Source organism: Micropterus dolomieu, linkage group LG22 (genome assembly GCF_021292245.1).
Source record: "Micropterus dolomieu isolate WLL.071019.BEF.003 ecotype Adirondacks linkage group LG22, ASM2129224v1, whole genome shotgun sequence".
In the NCBI taxonomy this organism is placed as follows: domain Eukaryota; kingdom Metazoa; phylum Chordata; class Actinopteri; order Centrarchiformes; family Centrarchidae; genus Micropterus; species Micropterus dolomieu.
Window position 1 is genome coordinate 33,043,867 of NC_060171.1, and position 21,687 is coordinate 33,065,553.

Consider the following 21,687-nt stretch of genomic DNA (forward strand, 5'->3'; position numbering starts at 1 on the left):
AATATATACATATATATGTATATTTAGCAGTGTATATTTGTTTTGATGAGTAGCATAAAGGGAACTACATCTTGCAATTGATTATTCATCCATGTGTTGTAAAATGACACACTACCTTGTAATCTCAAAATGTCTTAGTGCCTGTTAAATACAAAATATTTCATAAACTTCCCTGAGAAGGTTTATTATTGATTAATCTATTTGATGTATTTTTAGTTATTAAATATGTATGACTTTTGCAGTTGAAATATGAAGTATAATTATGTGTTTATTTAATTTAATTTTGACAGATCAAAAAATGCTTGCTTTAACATGGAATGAGTGTGTGCCAATAGGAGATCAGTGCGGTGCCATACGTCAGACGTAAAGGGCGTTCCAGAGGCGCGTCTTCAGCTCAGTAGTAAGCAGAGTTGGCTATAGCGCTCGAGCTCCATTGAAAGTGGCTCCCCTGTTCAGAGGCAGTGCAGGCGGACAAGGGGGCGGACCGGCGAGAGGAAACTTGACAGAAGACAATAGCAGTCACTCCTCTGACCTCCATATAACTGTTATTATTTATCAGCGGTAATATAGCTGAAGACAGGCAACTGTGCTCGCTGACAGACGCGCCAGCGGTTGCGACGGCGGCGCGCCCAGCGAAGGAATAACGTTAGCAGGAAAACGGAGTGAAAGGTGAAGCGAAGGCACGTTTGGGAAGAGGAGAAGGAGGACAGTAACAAGCAAGCGGACTCAGCCACAGGTAGCCCTACGTTAGCTGTCGTGGCAGAAGATATCAAAGTGCAGGCGGGTCTCCGGTCGCCGATCGGAGCGCCGCGAGAAGAAGCAGAAAACAGAAGAACCAGACTGCTCTGCCTCCCTGTCAGTCCGTCCCAGCGGGCTCATAGTCACAGGGAAGAGCCACCATGTCCCGGAGAAAGCAGAGCAAACCCCGGCAGATAAAGCGTAAGGATGAAACAAGTTCATTATTGTTGTTTTTGTTATTGTGAGTAGTAGCTTAATGTGTGGTGAGCCACGCGCGCTCTGGGAAGACGCCGCGTGTGTGCGGCGCTTCTTTGAACTGTGCGTTAACTGTAAAGTTAATAAATAGTGTGGACCAACTGTAACGGCTGACTGTCTCGGCACTAGTTTTATGACACTGTTAGGGGACATCTAGAGCTTCAGCTACAGCATTTTCACAGTGTAACCGAGTGATGTAGGCTAGCCTACACTTTGTCTTTGGCAGTTTTTCAAAATTATTAAAGCGCCACTTTGGCAGCATCGCTATCTGGACTGTGCAAGAATATTTTTAAAAAAAGTTTTTATTTATTACCCTGTAAAGCATTCTTTGTCCATTGGCAGCTAAAACTGTAGCCGTGGCTTCCTGTTTAATTCTGTTGTGGAAACGTCAGTGTTCTATGAAAAGCCGATGTGAGCAGAGATAAAGCAGTGATCCGATGTGAGTCCAGATAAAGATTAAAATTGGATCTTTTTTATTTGTTTTCTGTCTGAGGCAGCGTCGAGGCCGCCGTTGCATTTCCCCCCCCTGGCTTTTCACTTCTCTTTTCCAGAGATGGGGCGTCAGATAGGCCGCCTGGCTGATCTCTCCGCCTGATAGCTGCTTACAATTGGATCTTTTTTTTCATCTATCCTTTTAACTCAATAATGCATCTTAGGGCCGTTTGAAAGGCCTTTTCTTGGTCTGGCGCTCCGCTGGTCTCCTGGCTTGACGACTTCTTCCTGTTTATAAACCGTCTGAAGGTTTATCGCTGGTAACTGATGTTCAAAGTTGATATAAAAGCATATTAATGATGTTGTCATTAACCCCTCCTTGTGCTGTGAGGCCAGATGATAGGCATGTTGCACTCTGAGCTGATGAAGAGTGATACTGGAGATTAAAGATTAAGAGAAAAGTGTGCAAGTATCTATTTGGAAGCCATGAGTTTAGCAGGGCAGTTTGTTTGGTAAGTTATCACTCTGAGCAAATAATAATATCTTGTCATCAGTGATTGTGTCACTGTGTTCCCTGAAACCTGGGGTCTAGAAGCAACATTTGGAAGTTTAGGCTGTATGGTATCACATTACATAAAAAAACAGTTTTATATAACATTAATCAGTTGACATTTCTTACCAAAATAACCACATGAAGAACCCTGTCAGACAGATAGCTAGCACATAGTTGTTGAGTGGAAATGACAGCTTTCACACACATTATATTGTTGTTTAAGCTTGAAACCCTGGAAGCTCTGACTCAGCACCCCCCTGATCCAGAGCTGTGAAATGGTCTGTCCTGTCAGTCTGTGAAGTTGACATTAATGTTATTAATGTAATGCAGAACTGTCAACACTATCATTACGGGTTGTCAGGCTGGTGTCAGACAATGCCAGACGTGACTGTTATGTTATTTATTTATTTATAACAACATATACACAATACACATTATTATTACCACAACTGTCTTAGCATTCAGTTGTATACAATGCCACTTCTGAACGTCATGATTATTGGACATTAAGTGGAGTGGTGTTAAATATACCACCAGTGTAATAGCTTAATGAGTGCGGGCTATCGGTACATTTATCTAGCTTGCTTGGTACAAACAAATCTTGTTTAAAACTATGTCAACTGAACAATAAATCGAAAAATGATGGAAATATCAGTATGACAATTACCCAAATCTCAGTAACTGTGGTTTTTGGCCACAGCATACCATTCTAAGTGAAGCATTGTGATGCCACAAATCATATTCACCAGACGTAAGGGAGCGGGTTTGGTTGGTGCAGACGCCAGCAAAAATGACGTCATCAATTTTTGTTTGTTTTTTTCAGTGAAAAATGAAATGCAAAAATTACAATTCACACTGATATCCCACCCTTAATATCTGTCAAAAATAATCGCAATATGATTTTATTCTTATTTTATTTTGCATATTTTTCAGCCCTAATATAGATCACAACTACACACCTGGAGTTCTTGTATTAAGTATTCACAGTTTAGATTTAAATATTTTTCCGAAATTGTTAAGCCCTTCTGCAAACTGTTTGATCAGTAGCATTAGCTAGCTAACCTGGACTGACAAACATAATGCTCTTGGTTGCTCTTTCCACATGACAATGAGGTGTTCATTCTACAACTAGAACTAAGTTGCTCACTTTCTTCCATAGTTTGCCCCTGATAGCACTGAACTCATTGACGCCATCTATCGTGATCAAGCATATCCGCTGGGTTACAATTAAGGATTTCTCTTGATGAGGTTCTCTGTTGTGCCACTGTAAGTAGTCTATATAGTCTGTCACTTCCTGTTTTTTTTTTTTCATACGTTTCCATAGAGCCTATCAGCTTTGAACTCCCAGTAGGCACTTAACAGTAAAGCCAGCAGCAAGGCCTGGAGATGTATTCCAGACCCTGGGGCTGATAAACCCAGGCTAGACTTGGTGTGTATGAGAGAGTGTGTACATGTGCATGTCTCAGCGGTGTCATGGCCATCTTTATCAGTGCTTCTAGTCCACTATGCTTCCCTGTGCACCGGGCCCAGGCTGCGGTCGAGGCCAGCCAGGCTCTCAGCCCCGTGACTCTCTTGTGATTTGGCAGACATTTTGATAGGAAAGAGTGAGGAGTGATAAGGACTTTGTTCGACTGGGGTGTGTGGGGGTTCAGCATAGGTGGGGGCTGCGGGTGCTTCTTCTATCACCACTACTATTACTATTAATGTAGTGTGTCCACCATGTTGTTTTGACCATGCTGTTACCGATATGACAAATTCCAGCCAGGTCGCACAATTGTTTGGGTCAAGTTTCATTATCACAGAAACACACCTCTAACTTCCTTTCTGAAAATGATTCTAACACAAACATTGATGTAGTTTGATAGCATACAATCAGTTATTGTAACTGTTTTTTTCTGATCCGCTCTTCTCTGCTGTGTGTTTGGAGCTGTAAGCCTGTTCTGGTTTTCATTTGTATTTGCATACGTAGTTATGATTAAATTTTGGGTGTGAGCCCATAAGGCTGGAAATAAACAGGTTATTCGTATTTCATGAAGACTGGACAGACTTTTTGTCAGTTTTTAACATCCCAAGGGAAGAATTGAAGATACATATCTGTTAAATGAAGAGGTAGGGCTGTCACAAAGAGATTATGTGACCTTGTTGCCCTACAAGTGAACTTGGCAATTGTTGTTCTTTTCATTGATGCATAATGGAGGACGCTAGTGAGCTGTGCTGAACGGATGGCCATCGCAACAAACATCTGAGAAGTAATGTGAGGAAGTATTTTTGATTCGACACCATAGATAGAAACATCATGGGGAAAGGTCACACAACTGTGGTGTGAGTATGGCTTTGATTATTTATCTGCAGAGAGACACGTAAACATCTATGCAAACCTACACAGAGTGAGTGTAATGGGCAAATGCTTGCAGAGGCGTGACGTGCGCATCATAATAATGTGTTCTGCCAGTCAAGCAAGCTGATTGGTTGAATAAAAATAGTGCAGATCAGAAAGTTCCTCATTTCAATAACAATTTTGCTTATTTTATTAAGTGCTTTTTTTAAATATCAGTCCAAACTCCGGTATTGAATCAGCACTTTTACCAAAAATGTATCTATTATACCCTGGTGATGTAGTTTGGTAGTGTGCAGCTCTAGAGGAGTGAAGCTTTTCTTCCTGATTCTCTGACTTGAAAAAACTTTTTTATAGCACCAGAAAAGCAACAATTGACAACAACAACAATCCCCCCACCACAGAATGGTACAGTAAGACATAGCATGGATATCTTTTTCAATTTTTCCCCCCAACAACAATGGATTAAGTTCAGGGCTTTCTGGAGGCCCATAGTTGAGGAGAAGCGGGTGTTTGTGTAGGAGATAGATATTTGTCTGTGTCTCTTTGTGCGTCATCCTCCCCAACGGTTGGTGATCTTTCAGCCTGATAAGGTGTCTCTCCTTGATGGAGCGATAGGAGGCAGGCAGGCAGGCAGGCAGCCCACTGAGGCTGGATCCCTGGGCTTATATTTTGGTGGTTGAGATGGGAGACGTGATAAAACTTGGCGGCGATCGCTTCTGCTGATATCACAGAAAGCAAAAGAGAGACAGAGGGAGAGGGAGAGAGAAAGAGAGAGAGAGAGAGATGGGAGGTTGGGCAGATAGAAAGACAGATGGAGGATGGAGGGCACGTTGTAATTACATCTGGCTGTTGCATGCCATTTTCCCAGCATTGTCGCGTTGTTGTCAGTGGTTTTGTTTGCGATTGGCTAGGGGTGGATCTCTAGATAATTAAAAGAAGAGAAAAGCAGAGGGAGAGTGGGGGGAAAAAGTGTGATGATAAGAAGGACAAGAAGAGCAGTAGAGGTAGATAGCGGGTGGAAAGAGATAGTGAATGAGTGAAAAAGTGTGTGGAATACATAGCTAGTAGATGAATGTGTTGTCGTGTGTTTTAATGGGAGCCCAGCCAGCTCTGCTGCTCCCCCACCCCTCTGAGAAAGATGTTTGGGGCTGATAAGGAGGCCTGCTGATGGTAGATAGATAACACCCTGCAGATCCACACTGCTGATTAGGCTGTGTGTGTGTGTGTGTGTGTGTGTGTGTGTGTGTGTGAGAGAGAGAGCTTGGTTCCTATGACATCAGTGCTAGAGCTCAGAGGTCAGTATGAATAATGTGCTGCCTCCCACAGCTCAAAGCAAACCAGGACGCCTGCAGAGACCAGACAAGGAAATCAACACACTGACCTCCTCCTCCTTGTCTTCTACTACTTCTCTTTTTTTTATCTGTCTTAAAATAGTAGTTAAACTTCTTTAAAGCTTATAGAAGAGGTGTTTTTTAAATGACTTGAGATAGGTTCCAGTTGAGTGTGTTGCTGCAGTGTGAAAGGAATGTGTTACTGGGTTTCTTTTTTTATCTGTAGTCTGACAAGGCTCAGACTTGGGTCACGTGGTTGTTACGTGGACGCACAATTGTGAGATTAATTCATTCTGTGTGAGCCAAAGTGAAATAAAACACACAAGCCCGTCTAAATTCCAAGCACACACACACAAACACACACCCAGCCGACTCATGCAGCGCCTTGGTGGCTTTCCCTTGTGTTTTTTTCCTCCTTTTTTGTTCTGCTTTTAGCTTGATGTGAACTTTCGATAAGCCGCGGGGCCTGATCTCCGGTGCAGATAGAGATTGCCAAGTGTGATAAGAGTTGTTATCAGGCTGGAGCAGGCAGGAGCCGAGGCTCCACCGCAATAACAACAGGCCCAGGCAGGAGCAGCCAGGGTCCGGACCCTGGCAATCAGTTCCAGCCCTAATGGGATTAATGTTGTTGTATAATTAGATGATAGGTGTGAATGCATTTCTTTTCTCCCTCAATCTTTTCTCACTCATTCAACCCCCCCTCCTTCTCCTCCTCCTTCTTTCCTCTCCTTGTCTCCCCTCTCTCTCCTCCCTAACAAGCATTGTCATTGATTAATTTAATTAAAATTAATATCACATATTACTCATTGCAGATTCTGTGTAAGATAGCAGAGACATGTTGGGAAATTTTGGTGTTCGTCGTGTGTGTTGATTATCTCAGGGTGCTTCTTTTTTTTTTCTTCGTAACACTTGAAGAGTGTACAGTAAGCTGGAGGGGAAGAAAAAGAGGAAAGTAACAGCATCAGCAGGATGACTCGCACTGGGTTGATTCTACTGACAGATATTAAAGTAGCTAGATGGTGACTGATTGGGTATCGGACGCCAACGTTTCTCATGCTCGAGATAAGATAGCTTGGTGTGAGAACTGCATGTTACTGCATGCACGTATTGTATCTGCACAGGGATGGACAAAATACCATGAACACTTTTAAAAACATAGAAATGATTGGGTTTTCAGTGGGCTGTCAAAGCAGTCCTGATTGGCTCTCTGTGAGAAAGCTGTCAGTTGAAGTTTGAAGCTGAAAATCCACTTTCCATAATGGTTCAATAATATATTTTTCATGTGACCTACATATTGTTGAACTTGACTCTTGATTTGTGTTTGCTTCTTTGCATGAATGTGTGTTTGCATTGTGGCCATCCGAGCAGCTGTGTGTGTGTGTGTGTGTGTGCGCACGGTCAGAAACACCAAAGGGGGAAGTGGACAGGGTTACAGAGGAAACACCGTTTGTGTTTGGTGTGTGGATGAGTTATTGCCCTTTCCTGCTATTTACCCAGGCCGGCCTCATGGTGAATTATGATTCCCCAACTCAGCGCCGTTGTAAACGGTTTCACCCTTAACCTCGACGCTGACGACTCCGTAGAACAGGGAGGAGAGAAAACATTACCCCAACCAACAGTAGCGTAATCTAAGCCCAAACTGTTTGCTGTAGTAGTAATTGCCACTCTGCCAGCTCTTCTCAGGGAGCTTTGTGAGGGCTTAACTCATGGCTGACATGCTTCCTTTTAGAGACGATGGATGTTTAACCAGAGTAACCAGAGAGCCTAAGACTTCTCCTCCGATCGATGCGTGAAAACACAGATTTGAGGACTAATGATGCAGTGATGGTCCTCATGTATGATTTTCATCAACACGTGTCACTGATGTTTAAATGGTTTCAGAGATGCATGCCAAGAGTGAGAGGCAGAATCACAGTTATTTGGGGTGTATCGCTAAAGCAGCTGTGTGGTTGTAGGAGTTGTAGGAGAATTTGTGCGTGGGATAGCTGTGTGCCATGCAGCTCTGATCTCTGGTCAGAATGACTCTGGACACTCTACTGTGTGTGTGTGTGTGTGAGAGAGAGAGAGAAAGAGACAGCCAGTGTTATGACAAGGCCCCCCCAATGGCAGTGATAAGACAGACCATTTTCTCCTACTGTGCTGAGCGCTCTGTTCTGGGCTTTTAAGGCAACCTGGGCAAACAACAACACTGCCTGACCTGCTTTTACACACACACACACACACACACACACACACACACACACACACACACACACACACACACACACACACATTTTGCAACGGCTCTTATCTGGGCCGACCGACAATAAATGCAACTGTAGCTTGAAGCTGCCAAGTTTGAACTCCCAGATCACCAATATGAAACTGGACAACAGTTGCAGGTCAAGGGTCAGAGGTCACTGCAGCCTGACAAAATGGAACAATACTCCACCGTTCCCTGACAGATCATGGAGTGCTTAATACACACACATTCATTTGCACTGACCTTTGACCCTGTGTGCACCTGCTCCCTGTGCAGTCGGTCATTAAGTGGGGAACAAATGCTAACATGTCATGTCATCACTGTCCAATGAAAACATTGTATCTCTTAAGTTTTAGTATATTATAGAGTATTATTTTAGTGTTTTCATTTGGGTTTAAGGTGCAGGGAGGTTTTTCATCAGAAATACAGGCCTTAATACTAGAGTTGATCTGAGACAATATGCGTGAATGAATGCGATCTACTCAGAATGGATAGACACCTGTGTACATGTAATACTGTAAATTGTGTAACATACTGAAGATACAGTGAACAAACATGGAAAACAGTGCCAGACTCATCATGTCATACTCTTTATGTGATAGGTATTAGTAAATTAATATGTCCTAATTATATAATAATTTAATTGTTGTCACGATCATATGTGTACGAAAAAAAGTAACAAGCTGGACTGGGCAGCTCTTATTTTGAAAAATAGAATGTATATTCTTTTGCTGGCTGGTTGACTTGTATGTTTCAGGTTGGTTTTAGGTTAAAACTGACAACTATTATTTGTATATGCATTAATTAAATTAATTAATATTTAATTTACAATAATTTACAGTGTTAATTGTAGCCTTTGCTGTTATCTGAATTCTATCTTAACACCTTTGTGTTGCTGGGAGATGAGTGAAATTATTTAGTCAGCTGTATAAGTAGCGAGGAGTTTCCAATTTAAGATAAAGTACTTGGAAGAGATCGATGGAAACATGTTCAGTTCATTTGTTTATTCTGTCTCAGAGGGCCCAACACATCCCCCAAAGCAAGAATGTTGTTAGTCCTCGGTGACAAGTTTAAGATCACTGCAATGTAGAGACAGAAAGAGTCCATAAACCGTTTCATTAGCAGCTTTCATTTAATCACTGGTGAAATGTCATAAGCATTAAACAAATTCAAAATCGGCTTTATTGGCCATGTATGTTGACACTTCCAAGGAATTGGATTCCCATTCTTGTTAGCTCCCAGGATACTGTGACACAGTGCGGAGATCAAATGTGCATACCGTACACATAGCTAAGAGTTTGATGTCCAGCTCTACGTATCTATATACAGGTCAGATTATTACTACAGCTACATATACTGTACTGTATAACCAGGGCTGTGGCACAGTTGGTGCAAGAGAATATGTCAGTGCAAAGAATGCTGGAAAAGATATTAGTGAGTTATAAGTTATGTTTACAAATGCCAAAAATAGTTGCTGTAAAAAGTCATTTTAAAAAGTTATTTTTGAAATCAAGTATGATTTTTACAACTGCGGATATTTAGCCCATTATATTTCCATACAATTCTATTCTAATCATACTCCTGGAGGTGTTGGGGAAGTGCAACTGGCTGACCCTTACAAAGCACATAATACACAGGCGGATGGTATATCTTGACAACTGATATCAATTAATAATATTTAATTCTGCAGAAGATGAAGCGAAAGGGACAATAAGGGAATGAGGAAGCGGAGGATGGTTAGAAGGAGGAAATGGGAAGGATAGGAGGCGAGGAGTTGAGACTCGTATTAGCCCGAGACAATACGAGTAAAAAGAGGAGATGCTGGAGGAGCCTCCTGGGAGCCACCTTAACAGTGAGAGGAGCCACCGGTCTAGACCTCCTTTGTCTGTCATTGATGCACACATTTCAGGCTTCTTGAAACTCTGTTTCTGGTCTAAGAATTACCCTTCTTATTCCTCTCTGTTTTTATATGTCAGCTGTCAGTTATGGACCGCTGGACACTGAGCCAGTTGTTGTTGCAGTTCCTTCCAGCTGCCAACAGAGGATGATAAAAGTCACAAATAACTTGTTTTCCATTCAAAGTGAGTGGTTGTGTATTTGATTACATTTATGAACGTAAGGCTGACCTGGGCCATGTTGGGGAGTGATGAGTAACGTACCACTCTTATCTCTCAGTATCCCTCTCTCTCACGTCTTAGTGTGTACATTATGAGTCATGTGAGCCAGTAGTGTTGCAGCGATCCAAGCCTTTGGATTGCTTTGTGCTTGTGTAAACTATGGTGTTCTGGCTCCCTGACTGATAAGTGAGCTGCCAATTAACCGGCTGTGCGTGTGTGTATAGTGGGGCGGGGGGGTCTGGACTTGTCATTCCCTATACGGTATGTGCTACAGGTGAAAAGACATCATAATAGCAGCGTTTACTATAAATGAGTCACTGTAAAAAAACAAAACAAACCAAAATGTATTTTAAAGAGGAATTTACTCTCTCTGCTTGGATTGCTGTAAATCTACATACATGTTTTTATTAAGTAATTATATGAGAGCTCTCAGGTCTACAAAATCTCATTAATCTCTTAATTATTCTTCAAAGTGTTCCAGCACTGTGCTGTGTAGACTGTATTCTTTCTTTATATATTTCTTTGTATTCTAGTCTTTATTTTGAATTATTTTGCAGTCTTTGTGGCAATGAGGGCTTGTGCTTGTCAAACACTATACAGCATCACACAACATGTAGCCCAGTGGTTTCCAACCCGGGGGCAAGAACGCCCAAGGGGTTGCAATGATTAACAGGACAGGACTCTTCAGGCCTGTAAAACCTGTTCACATAAACAATCTGACAAGAGAACTCTTAGTTTGAACTGCTTGCCCCGCATATCGGTTCAACCAGTTGTTACAGTTGTGTGGAACCACTGATGTAGCTACTTCTGTGATCTGGACATTCATTGTCTTATGGTTGTGTGCAGTCGCCATGCAAACTGCAGTATTTCACAATGTGATATATTTTAGGTCAGAATAATTTGGGTTTTCTGGTGTAAACTTTTTACCTGCCAGTGCTAATATAATCGATACAATGGTGTTATGTGAAATACAGCAGAATATTTTGAAATGTAAAGGGGCCCTTTTCAATTTTGTGATGTGGAGTATTTCTCTTTCTAAAGTCTAGAAAGGTGGTAAAGGGAGGATCCATTAAGGGAGGATCTGACAAAAAATTCTATTGTTTGCATGATGGGAAATACAGGATACAGAGCTTATGAAGCTTTGCCCATACTAGGATGTAAAAATTAGTATCAGCCTCTGCTGCTCTGGTACGAGTCCCGTAGTTTTATAGACATGCTATACTAGATGGCTGGAGTACTCCTTTACCACATCTAATATAACATATTTAATTTCAGAAGCTTATCCATCCTCGATGTCTGAAAGGTGATTTGGGCCGGGCATGGGACATTTTTGATTTTTGACCGGTCTCGGGTCGGACTTTGTCTCATTTAGCTTCTCTCCTTTTATTATGCCCACATATTCACTGAGCCTTTTTGTCTACTGCATGTCCATATTAATATTTTGTGTTGGTGGCACTGGCAGTTGTGTGGCTTATAATGAATGTGCCTGTTAGTAGCATGTATGTTTGTGTCTTTAGTTGAGGGGGGGGGAGCACTCGTCAGAGAGAGCTTAAAGTGATATTGGTGTATTGGGCTGAAAGATTACAGACATTGTCGGGCTGGTGTTTGGGCTAAGGCTCGTCGGTCAGGGCCAGACCGGGTATGGAGTTTTTGTTCCATGCAGGACTCTAATCCATCCTAACAAGACTAAAGCCCTGCTGGAAACAGATTCATTTGAAAGCTTAAAGGTTGTGGCATGATATGGCGAACATTTCAAAATAGCCTATATTACAGTTTCAATGAGCAGTCAATGTGAAACTCTTAAAAATAAATCTACACAGTGTTTAATTTTAGTCCTATCTTTATATATTTTGGCTAGGACTGTTGGGGAACACATTTGTGAACTATCTTGACGCATTGTTTGATCTTCTTCTCTCGATAGAAACACAGATAAAGCTTGAGTGATCTATATAACTAACTTTATGTAATCTTCCAGATTAATGAAGCCCTGTTGTAACATAATTTATTACGGGCGTGTTGATCTAATATAATTTAAGAGCCCGGAGAGACAGGAAGTCAGAGCGTAAACACTCCTCCAGTGGTAGACGCAACAACACAATGCAACACAATGTCACTTCAATATCAGCTTAAATAACAAAGCCTAATGTTTTTTTCAAAGTTTATTTTGATTTTTGGGCTTTGGACCTTACATCACCCTCACCCCCTCACCTCCACCGTTGGCTATTCCATCAAATCTCCTTTTTTCCCCTCCTTTTTATATCATCCACCCTACCGTTTTTTAAAACTCTACTCCCTCTATCTCTACCCTTCCACTTGCTCTTCTCTATCACCCTTTCTTTCATTCTATCTATCTGCCCCCTTCCTCCCCCCACCTCCACTCTCTCTCTGTCTCCAGCCAGACCCCTAGCCTTGGCGAACCAGGTCTTGGCGGTATGATAATGTGGAAAGTTGAACTGGCCCCATTACAGCGAGGCTGATGGTAGGGCCGATAAGGCTGTTGATAATGGGTGCAGATAGCGCTGACACAGCGGTCCAATAGCCTAGCCCTGCCCCCCTCCCTCCCTCACCCCCTCAACCCTCCTACCCCCACCCCCCCATTATCATTCCTGCCCACCGATGGGCTCCCAGAACGCTATCTCCTCTCCATTTCCACTCCTGCGACAGATAAGAATGGAAATACTGACTTCATAGCTGACTGATTAAAGTGTCTGCCTTTCTTGATAATACACAGATAAATTATGTTTTTTTTTCTTCCTCATCTTCTTCTCCCCCTCTCTCTCTATCTAGAAATGGGTGCGGCACAGCAGAAAGAAGAAAAACCCTCTCCTCTTTTCATTTCTCTTTTCTTCTGTGGAGCTTTTTTTTGGTGGAGGAGAGAGATGAAGTGCAGAGAGGAAGGGAGGGCGGATTGAGAGATTCTGTAGTGGTCGTACGATTGGAAGAAGTATCGAGATGAGGAAGTGAATTATATTTGCAGATCCTGTGCGCGGTATAGATCTGTGAAAACAGCATGGGCACAGGGATCATCGCAGAATGGCCATTAGTACCAGCCTGAGTATAAAGAAAACTTGTAATACTGGCTTTTCGAGTCTTTATAAAGGCAACAAGAGTGGCTGGAGGGGAGGGGGGCGACACAGAGATGGTGAGATAGCGAGAGAGTAGGGGCAGACAGGCCGATTTGCAGCCCAGTGAACTCCCACTGCAGCTACAGCCGTTTCCAGGTTGACTTTTATCACTGATTGCTCCAGTTTGATACCAGGAAAGATCCCTGATGGATATGCTCCCTGCATCCAAATCCTCTAGCCCATGAAGTAGACCCCCCCCCCCCTTATCTTTAGCTCTCCAGCTCTCTCTGTCTGTCAGCTGAACTTCTGTCCTCCTTCCTCCTCTCACTTCTTCCTCCCTCCTTTCCATGAGGAGAAATTCCCCATCTGCACCATCGCTTGCTTGATCAGGATGGTGATGATGACGGTGTCTGCTGTCTGTCAACAGCTGGGTTTCTTTCAAGTTATTGGACGTGAGTTTTGATATTGTGTTGGAAGAAATTCAAAGAAATGGCATACAGGATTATTGCTGACACCATCAATAGAAAACAAACATTATTATTTTATCACTAGGATATTGTAATGTAAGGCTAAAGTGTGGTTAACGTTTGAATTTGAAAAGTCCTATATAGGGTCAGTCAAGCATCTGGCAAATGTTGCTGTAAAGTGACATCGCTCTCTGGATTGCTCAGCGGCTCCGGGTAGATCTCTGCTCCTGTCCTCCCTGTAGAAGTGTCCATGATCGAGATAGTGAATCCTGCTGCGGCCTTGTAGTGGACGGTGACCTCTGGCTTCTGGGTGCAGGGCAGAATGGGTTGAATTAACACATCTCTGACACAGTTTCAAGAAAATTATGTTTTAAATGCAATGAAGTTTGCACTGCTATCATATTTTTACACTATACACCAGTTCTAATCATTATACACTGGTTATTCTGAGGGGTATTTGCAGTAGTCTGCCCTTATTTATATAAATGGGGTGGACAAAAACTGAATATTATAACCTTCATTCCAATAGGATTTCTTGCCAGGCTCTTGAAAAGGAATAATTTCACAATTTGAGAAATACTCTTATTCACTGCCTTGAAGAGAGTTAAACAAGAGGATTGATACCACTCTTATGTCTGTCTGGTCAATGTAAAGCTACAGCCCAGAGCCGGTTAGCCTAGCTTAGCATAAAGACTAGAAACAGGGGGAAACGGCTAGCCTGACTCTGTCCAAAGGCAACAAAATCTCCCTAACAGCACATCTAAAGCTCACTGTTATATCATGATCATGTTTCATATAAACACGTTATATCTTGCATTTTTAATCTGGACAAAAAGTAAAGTGTGAAAACATCAACAACAATTTTTGATGTGCAGTTCTTGAGCGGGCACAGTGACTTCCTGGGGAGACTCCATGAAGTCAATGTGTCCGGCTAGCTGCTGCTAACAGCTCTCTTTAATTAAACACACAGTAAAAAGTAATCCAGTAAAACAACAGCTCAGCGTGCGTTGCTGGTACATGAGCGATGGAAGCTAAACAGGGAAAGAAACATGACAGCAAGAGTGAGCACCAATAAGACTACTAAGTACTAATATTTTTAGTTTTTCAATTAAAATAAACCTTGATTTTAAATGATCAAGTTTTCCAACCTCAGTTGATCATGGTATTGCAGTGTTTTTCTACATTTGTTATTAGTATTTGAAGTCTGGTCAGCTTGTGATATAGTCATCCAGCAGCATGGTCAGTGAGTCATCCCTCCAGTGAGCCAGTCAGATGTTGTGTTCTCCAGCAGGGAGCAGCGGGATGGAACAACATGCTGTTTGTCCAGGCCACACTAGCTGACCTTGATAGATTAGACCCAGAGAGGCTTTTCTGTCTGACACAGAGCAATGATAAGTCTGTGTGTGAAATAGTTTTTCCTCTTCTCAGAAATATGGCTGCAGTGTAGGCTAGGACAAGATTGTGTGTGTGTGTGTGTCTGCCTCTGCCAAATAATCTTCCTGTCTGTGTCCGCTAATAAGCAACTCCCCTCCCATTTCACTAGATCACATATCTAAACATATTTTTTCCCCAGCCCACAGTTAGTTAGTTGTTGTATGTGACCAGTTGTAGCTCCAGAACAAGCTGCTACTGCTGCATTTTACACAGGAACTAGAATGAGGATGCAGAAAATCAGCTTTAAGGTTAATTTGATACCAAAACCTGACTTTTTTTTAAAGGCAGTGCTCCTTTTTTGCCCCGCAAGTCAACAAAGAACGGGGAGTGGAAGGCTTAGAAAGAAAGAAAGAAAGAAGAAAGAAAGAAAAAAACACAACCGTGATAAAAAGCCCAGATAAGAGAATGACTGTGTTGTGTAGGAGTTGATATCAATGTTATCTATCTGTCTTTTTTTCACTCTGCGAGCCCTTCTGTTGTTTTTTGCCCTTATCTTGCTGCACCAAAATGCCAGGAACAAAAAGGGGAGAAAGAAAGAAATTACCGTGCGGATTATTCATGGGGGTTGGTTGATGATAAAATGTGGATGCCGAAATTAAGACCAATAAATGGAGGCACTATTTTTTTTTTTTTTTAGCACTGCAAGTGTTTTCATAATGATGTTTGTGTTTTTGGTGCGCGTGTAAAGGTTTTTGCATTGTGTGCAAGCTTTCTGTTGATAATTCCTGCCATTTCTTGCTATTAGCAGATTAGACCTCATTTAACTCTGTATGCCCCCCCTGACACCAATTCATTACATGCACACCCTCTGTCTCCACAAGCACACACACATACATACACACACGTTCTGGTGGGCTCAGATAAGCTCAGTCCTCAATCTGTCGCTAATAGAGAGGCACAAACCAGCGGTGGACAGGTTTGAATTTCAACAATGACGGGCCAAACTGTCGCTGTCAACAACGGTGGCAGCAACGGGTGCAGTGATTGGCCGCGTTGTGGCACAGAGCCGGCCCAACAGAAGACATGAAGACAGGCAGGTCAGCAGCTTGACCCCACTTGAGCCCACTCCCTAATTGCTCCTGTTCTTAATACAATACCTCCGAATTCCGTGTGTATGTGTGTGTGTGCATCCAGTACTCATCCTCTCATGGGCAGAGTGTTTAGTTTGAAGCAAAGTAATCCCCACTGCTTCCAAATTTGCTTTTATTTATTCAAAGCTGCTCTAGACCAAGTGTTGTCGTTAGAAAGCCACCTGACCTATCAGACTAAATCACAAAACACATGACTGCACTAAAAAAATTGTTCCATTTATATTAACTAAGGCGCTGAGGAGTTAAAGGAATACTTTGACATTTTGGAAAATACACTTCTTTTGATATGTAAAAACGGCTATTTGTTGTTTTAGGGCTGCCGGAACTACTGCATTTCCTGGCAATAAGAATATTTCCCAAATTAAATTCTGGTGTTTTGAATAAAGTGGGGCTGCAAAGTACAGAATATTTTCATTATTGACTTATCTATTGATCCATAACGAATAGCTCTGTGGTTATTGATTGACCCCTCAATGATCTGTTTCAACTGGAAGAAGTACATCTAGGGCTGGGCAATAAAACAATGATTATTATCGCAAAATAATTTTCCTCTATCAATATAATAAATGTTCAAAATATCGTCAATAAATATTTGGTTTAATTGATTTGAATCACAAACAAATTCGTGCTTAATCTTTCTAATAAAATATTTATTTTGTTGAGGAAAAGGGACTGAAAAAATATTTACTAATCATATTTGTTACATTTTTTTTATCATAATAGTTTAATGTTCTCCCTCAGATTTGTGAAGTGATCCACTGTTTGGCGTCAAGTGTTTGTCCCATTCTGACCATTAAGAAAAGTTTAACCACGTAATTAACCATCTGGTTTCTTCAATTTTCACTCAGGAGCAAAAATCAGCCTTTAAACTTGAAAGAAATAACGATTTGATATATTGTGATAATTATTGATATTGAATGATATGAAATGTTTTTATCATGATAACATTTTTGGCCATATCGCCCAGCCCTAAGTACATCACATCAAGGAAGGAGTGATACTTTGACCTTTTAAAGAGTCCGTCCACCCTCAAATTTTGCTTAGGACCTCCCTTCCAGTAAATAAAAAAATCTTTTTAAATATCTGTATGAGGTGTGGCCTCGTGGCTTCATGGTGTGTGATGATGCAGGGTTGTGGGGAGACGGGGGACACTGACTCTCTGACCATAACAGGATAGTGTCGCGCATGGCTGCAATGCAGGTCATCAGAGCAAACCAGCCAGGAACGGCTCGCTGTTTCTACGCTGGAAAGACAAGGAGACCATGGGGCTTTGACAGTCACTAGAAGCACGTGTGTGTGTGTGTGTGTGTGTGTGTGTGTGTGTGTGTGTGTGTGTGTGTGTGTGTGTGTGTGTGTGTGTGGGCACACACACTCTCCTACGAGAGACACACTCTGCCACCAAGGAGTGTCAGTATGTAGTCGCAGCCCTGCTGTTGTAGCAGGTAAGTTGACATTGTTGTTAGTCAGGTCTGAATATCTAGTGAAGCTGAATATAGCACAGAGTGGCCATGTGTTGAGTGTACCGCCACAGAAGAATGACTGAATGAATGAATCTCTTGTTCACGGCGAGTCTCTGCAGGTGTCCTTGAAAGCTACGCTACCTAGCCACGCTAAATTAGCTTGGAGACAGGTCTTTACAACCACAGTTCAGAGCTGCTGGAGCAATGCAAAAGCCAGTCAGAACCGACACATAATGAATGGAAAACACCATTTATTAAAAGTGTAAGTTATGACTGACAGATTAACTCTCCTGGTCAAACTCTAATCCCTCTCATTGTGACTTTTGATAATGAGAGTGGATTATAATCTTGCAGTGAGTGGCCATGCCTTCACTACTGTTTAATTTCTTTGTAACCACAAGCCTTTCAAAATAAAGTGCCTCTGCTGCTCGTGAAAAACAGTGGGTGTAGCCAGGTATCTTCAGGTGAGCGTTCCTGTAAAACTACTGGCAGCTGTAGTTGCCAGCATCCTACATTTATTTTATGGTGTCCCTGCCATAATTTATTAATTAATTAATCTTTTTTCAGTAATAGGTTTACAGTACTGTAACTAGTCATGCAGTAATATACTTGCATTACAACAGTGTTGCTGTTGTAATCTACATTAACCATTTATAACTGTATGTATTACAGAAAACTACTGAATTGTTCGTAGTATTAATAAAAAAATTATGAATTTAATCTTAATGGTCCAGTAAAGAGATCTAAAAATGAGTTCAGTTTAAACCCCTGAAACACCCCAGCAGAAAAGACTGACAGCTTCATGGAACTGAACATTACACAGAAAAGCATTATCAGAAGTATTATTTTATTTTGTATTTTATCAAACTATGACCCTTTCTGTTTAAAAAGGAAACTCTTAAAGTGCATGCCCTTTCTCAGGGTATAAAGGCAAACCTATTCATGATAATATGCACACCAACAAAACCAATTTAAAAAAAAGCACTATTAAACAGATTGCAAATTAAAATGATTTGTGAAGACTTCAAATTCTCTGTTTAATTCTCACCTTAAAACAGCATGTAACACTTGGCAACTAATCTAACAAATTATATTGAATGGTAATCACATATTATGTCCCAGAGTCTAGTACTAGTTCTAAAAAACTGCAAATATCCTTGCAGCACCCTACAGCTTACAAACACACGTTGGTTGAGCTAAGATATCTTACAAACCATCAATGTGCATCAATTTCCATTGTTATGTGCTTAAGATAATATGAAATTTAAGTTTGGTAAATGGGGTTTATTTATCAGGCCAGTCTAACATCAGCATTCACCGACCTAAGTATAGGTGTACTCAAGAGAAAGCAAATATTCAGCCACACTACCTGCTTGCTAGGACTCTACCAGTTTATTGTTAATGTAACTCCTGTAGTCTGCTTTTTGGTGGCAGGGCAGGGAAATGAACATTGGACCAGTGTCTAGGCTCATAGGAATAGATATGAACTGCATTAAAGACATTATTACCTCTCAGTGAGCAATAGAATACCCTATTTAGCACACTCAATTAGCTTCACCGTAAGCTTAAAGATAAACCATATTCCAGCATTTACCGCATGATTTGTAAACCATATGAACATTTTAAAACTAAAATAAACAACTTATCTCAGTCCTTCATTCCCTTTTTATAGGAAGTGTACCTTTTTAGCGTGACAAAGTTCAGTTCCTGCGTTGATATGTTCCTCAGTTGTGCTGGGTCAGTTTTTAGTTCTGGGTGTACCCAATAATAATAAAAGCAAAGGGCATGTATAACTTGTGACACAGTCCTACACTGGTGCCATCATAATATGAGGGAGTGAAGGGAAAAAGTGTTTTCCTCCTCTGGAATGAAGGACGAGGTCCAACGGTGGCTCACCATCTCCTTCATCAATGACAGAATCCAGGGCACTTATAGGGATCTCAAAGGCCTATCTTTCATATAATAGCAAATATATGAATAAAATATTTTTTTTAACTGTACTGCAACCTCTGGTATGAACTATATTTTGTTTTCATAATATCAACCATGGATTAGGATTTTTTTTTTTTTATATTTTAACCATGAAATATGGCTTTTAACTTTTTACCTATACAACGTCAACTAATGTATAGTACACGCCTCACATTTTTATTCAAAATGTAACATTTAGGGAATTTACGCAACTTAGAGCCCCTGCAGTTCCAGACGCACAGTTTTAGATGTACGCACATGCAAGTTTAATTAGCAGTCTGTGACTACGTTATGCTCAGAGCCATGTAGGGTTAGGGTTAACCCTCTCTAAAATGAATTAATGATGTTAGCCTTTCAGCATCTGATAACGTTAGTCAATAATCACATTATTCTCCTGCATATTTTGACAATACTTAAAATGAGTGTACATTTTGCTTTTCATGTGTGCAGTGTGTCTGTGCCTACGTTCTGCCAATTAAATGTCAACAAAGAACAAAGAAGCAGACATAACAATAATTATTATTATTAATAATTCAGGTGTGGTGTAGGTTTTGGGAACACCTCAATAAACTTTGATATTACTGTGTTTTTAATAAAGTAAACGTCGGGCTCTCCGGCTCTGCAGGTCGATGACTTTGAAAAAGCAGGCACTGCACCCAGCGCTGGCCCATTCACAATTAAAACAGCGCTTTAATATGAGCCTCCAAAAGCCAGTGCTCGTTTGCATGAGCATTGTTTGATATTTTTTTTTGTAATTTGATACAATAATGGCTTGCTCTTTTTTTTTTTTTTTTTTAATCATGATGGAGTACACCTGTAAAAATAGGCTTGAAGAATCCATAACTGAAATGAGAGGATACTGTAGGAAGATTAATGAAATGAAATAAAGAATGATAAACCATTCATTTAATGTCTTTGGATAGATATTTTATTAGGTTATATTTCTTATTTTCTAAGGTTAGATTTTATTAGGTTATTCCAACTGAGATTAGGATCTCTTATAGGAAGAGGGGTTTTATTAAGTGGAAAACTGTCTATCTGGGCAGAGAGAGAGAGGGGCTGTTTCAGAGCGGCAGAGAGAGAGAGAGAGAGAGAGTGGTCCTTGGGTTTCACACTTGACCCTGTTTTTAACTGTAGGTCACCTGGGGCACTATCCTCTGCCCCGCCCCCTGGCAGCTCAACTTACAACTTGTGTGTGTGTGTGTGTGTGTGTGTGTGTGCACGCGCACCTGAGTTGCATTTACTGTCATGCATACATACACACCGTTTTACAATGTAGTTACTTTGAACTTGCATGCGATCACATTAACATAACTTTCCAAATTTGCGAGCCAATATTTCCACAAATGATTACAGAGGCAGGATATCAGACATTGGCTGTAATTTCCTCCAGCTCATTGCGGTTTCCTTGCCCTTACCTCTTTGTGCCTCTTTGCCCCCGTCCCTCCACCTCCCCCTCTATCACCAGCGAGTCTTCTTGTCTGTGTATTAGTATTAGCAGCAGCAGCAGTGTCCCCTGAAGTAAAACAATCTGCTGTAATCTATCAGCGTGTTATCGGCCTATCTGAGAGCTGAGAAAGCCAGGGCCGGGGCTGTGGCGCCGCTATCCGGAGCTGATAAAGTTTCAGAGTTCAGTGATGATGAATGTTAAGAAACTACACCCTCGTTACGACGATGTGGACTTGGCAAGGCGGAGCAGTAGGGAGGGGTGTGTGGAGGTGGAAAATGGAGAAAAAGGGAAGAAGAGGAGGGTGACGGCGGTGATCGGGGGGAGTCGGAGAGGAAAAAGAGGTCTTCTTGGCATCAGTCGTGGGTCGAGGGGTCAGGCTCCGGTCTTTTTTCTTTTTTCAAACACACACACCAAGTCTATTCTTTTCTTGGGTTTCTCTGCTCCAGGAACAGGTCTCACTTTTCTTTTTCCGACCCTTAATAGTCGGGGTTTTGTGTCAGTTCTGATGTTTTAGCCTTTTTAGCTCTGACTTTCCCTTTACATTTACCCCTTTTTTATCTCATCTTCTCTTTTTAAAAGAGATGCTCCATACATGTTGTGTATTGCATATTGTGTTTGTTCCAAAGCTTGGATCCAAAGAATTGTATATTAAGTGAAATAATTAGCTATGATTTTATGGCAGCACAATTTCATGAAATGAAAATATTTTACATTTTACCCTGCACACCCCCCACATTCAGTTT

General features: G+C 41.4%; 1 protein-coding gene across 1 annotated transcript in view; it reads left to right on the forward strand.

Moving 5' to 3' along the window:
• Nucleotides 1-415: 415 nt before the first annotated feature.
• zfpm1 (zinc finger protein, FOG family member 1) overlaps nucleotides 416-21,687 on the forward strand; it is a 117,764-nt gene continuing 96,492 nt past the window's right edge. Inside the window, exon 1 of the mRNA XM_046037064.1 lies at nucleotides 416-939. Coding sequence (XP_045893020.1) covers nucleotides 900-939 — 40 coding nt within the window. The 5' untranslated portion in view covers nucleotides 416-899. The remainder of the gene's footprint in view (nucleotides 940-21,687) is intronic.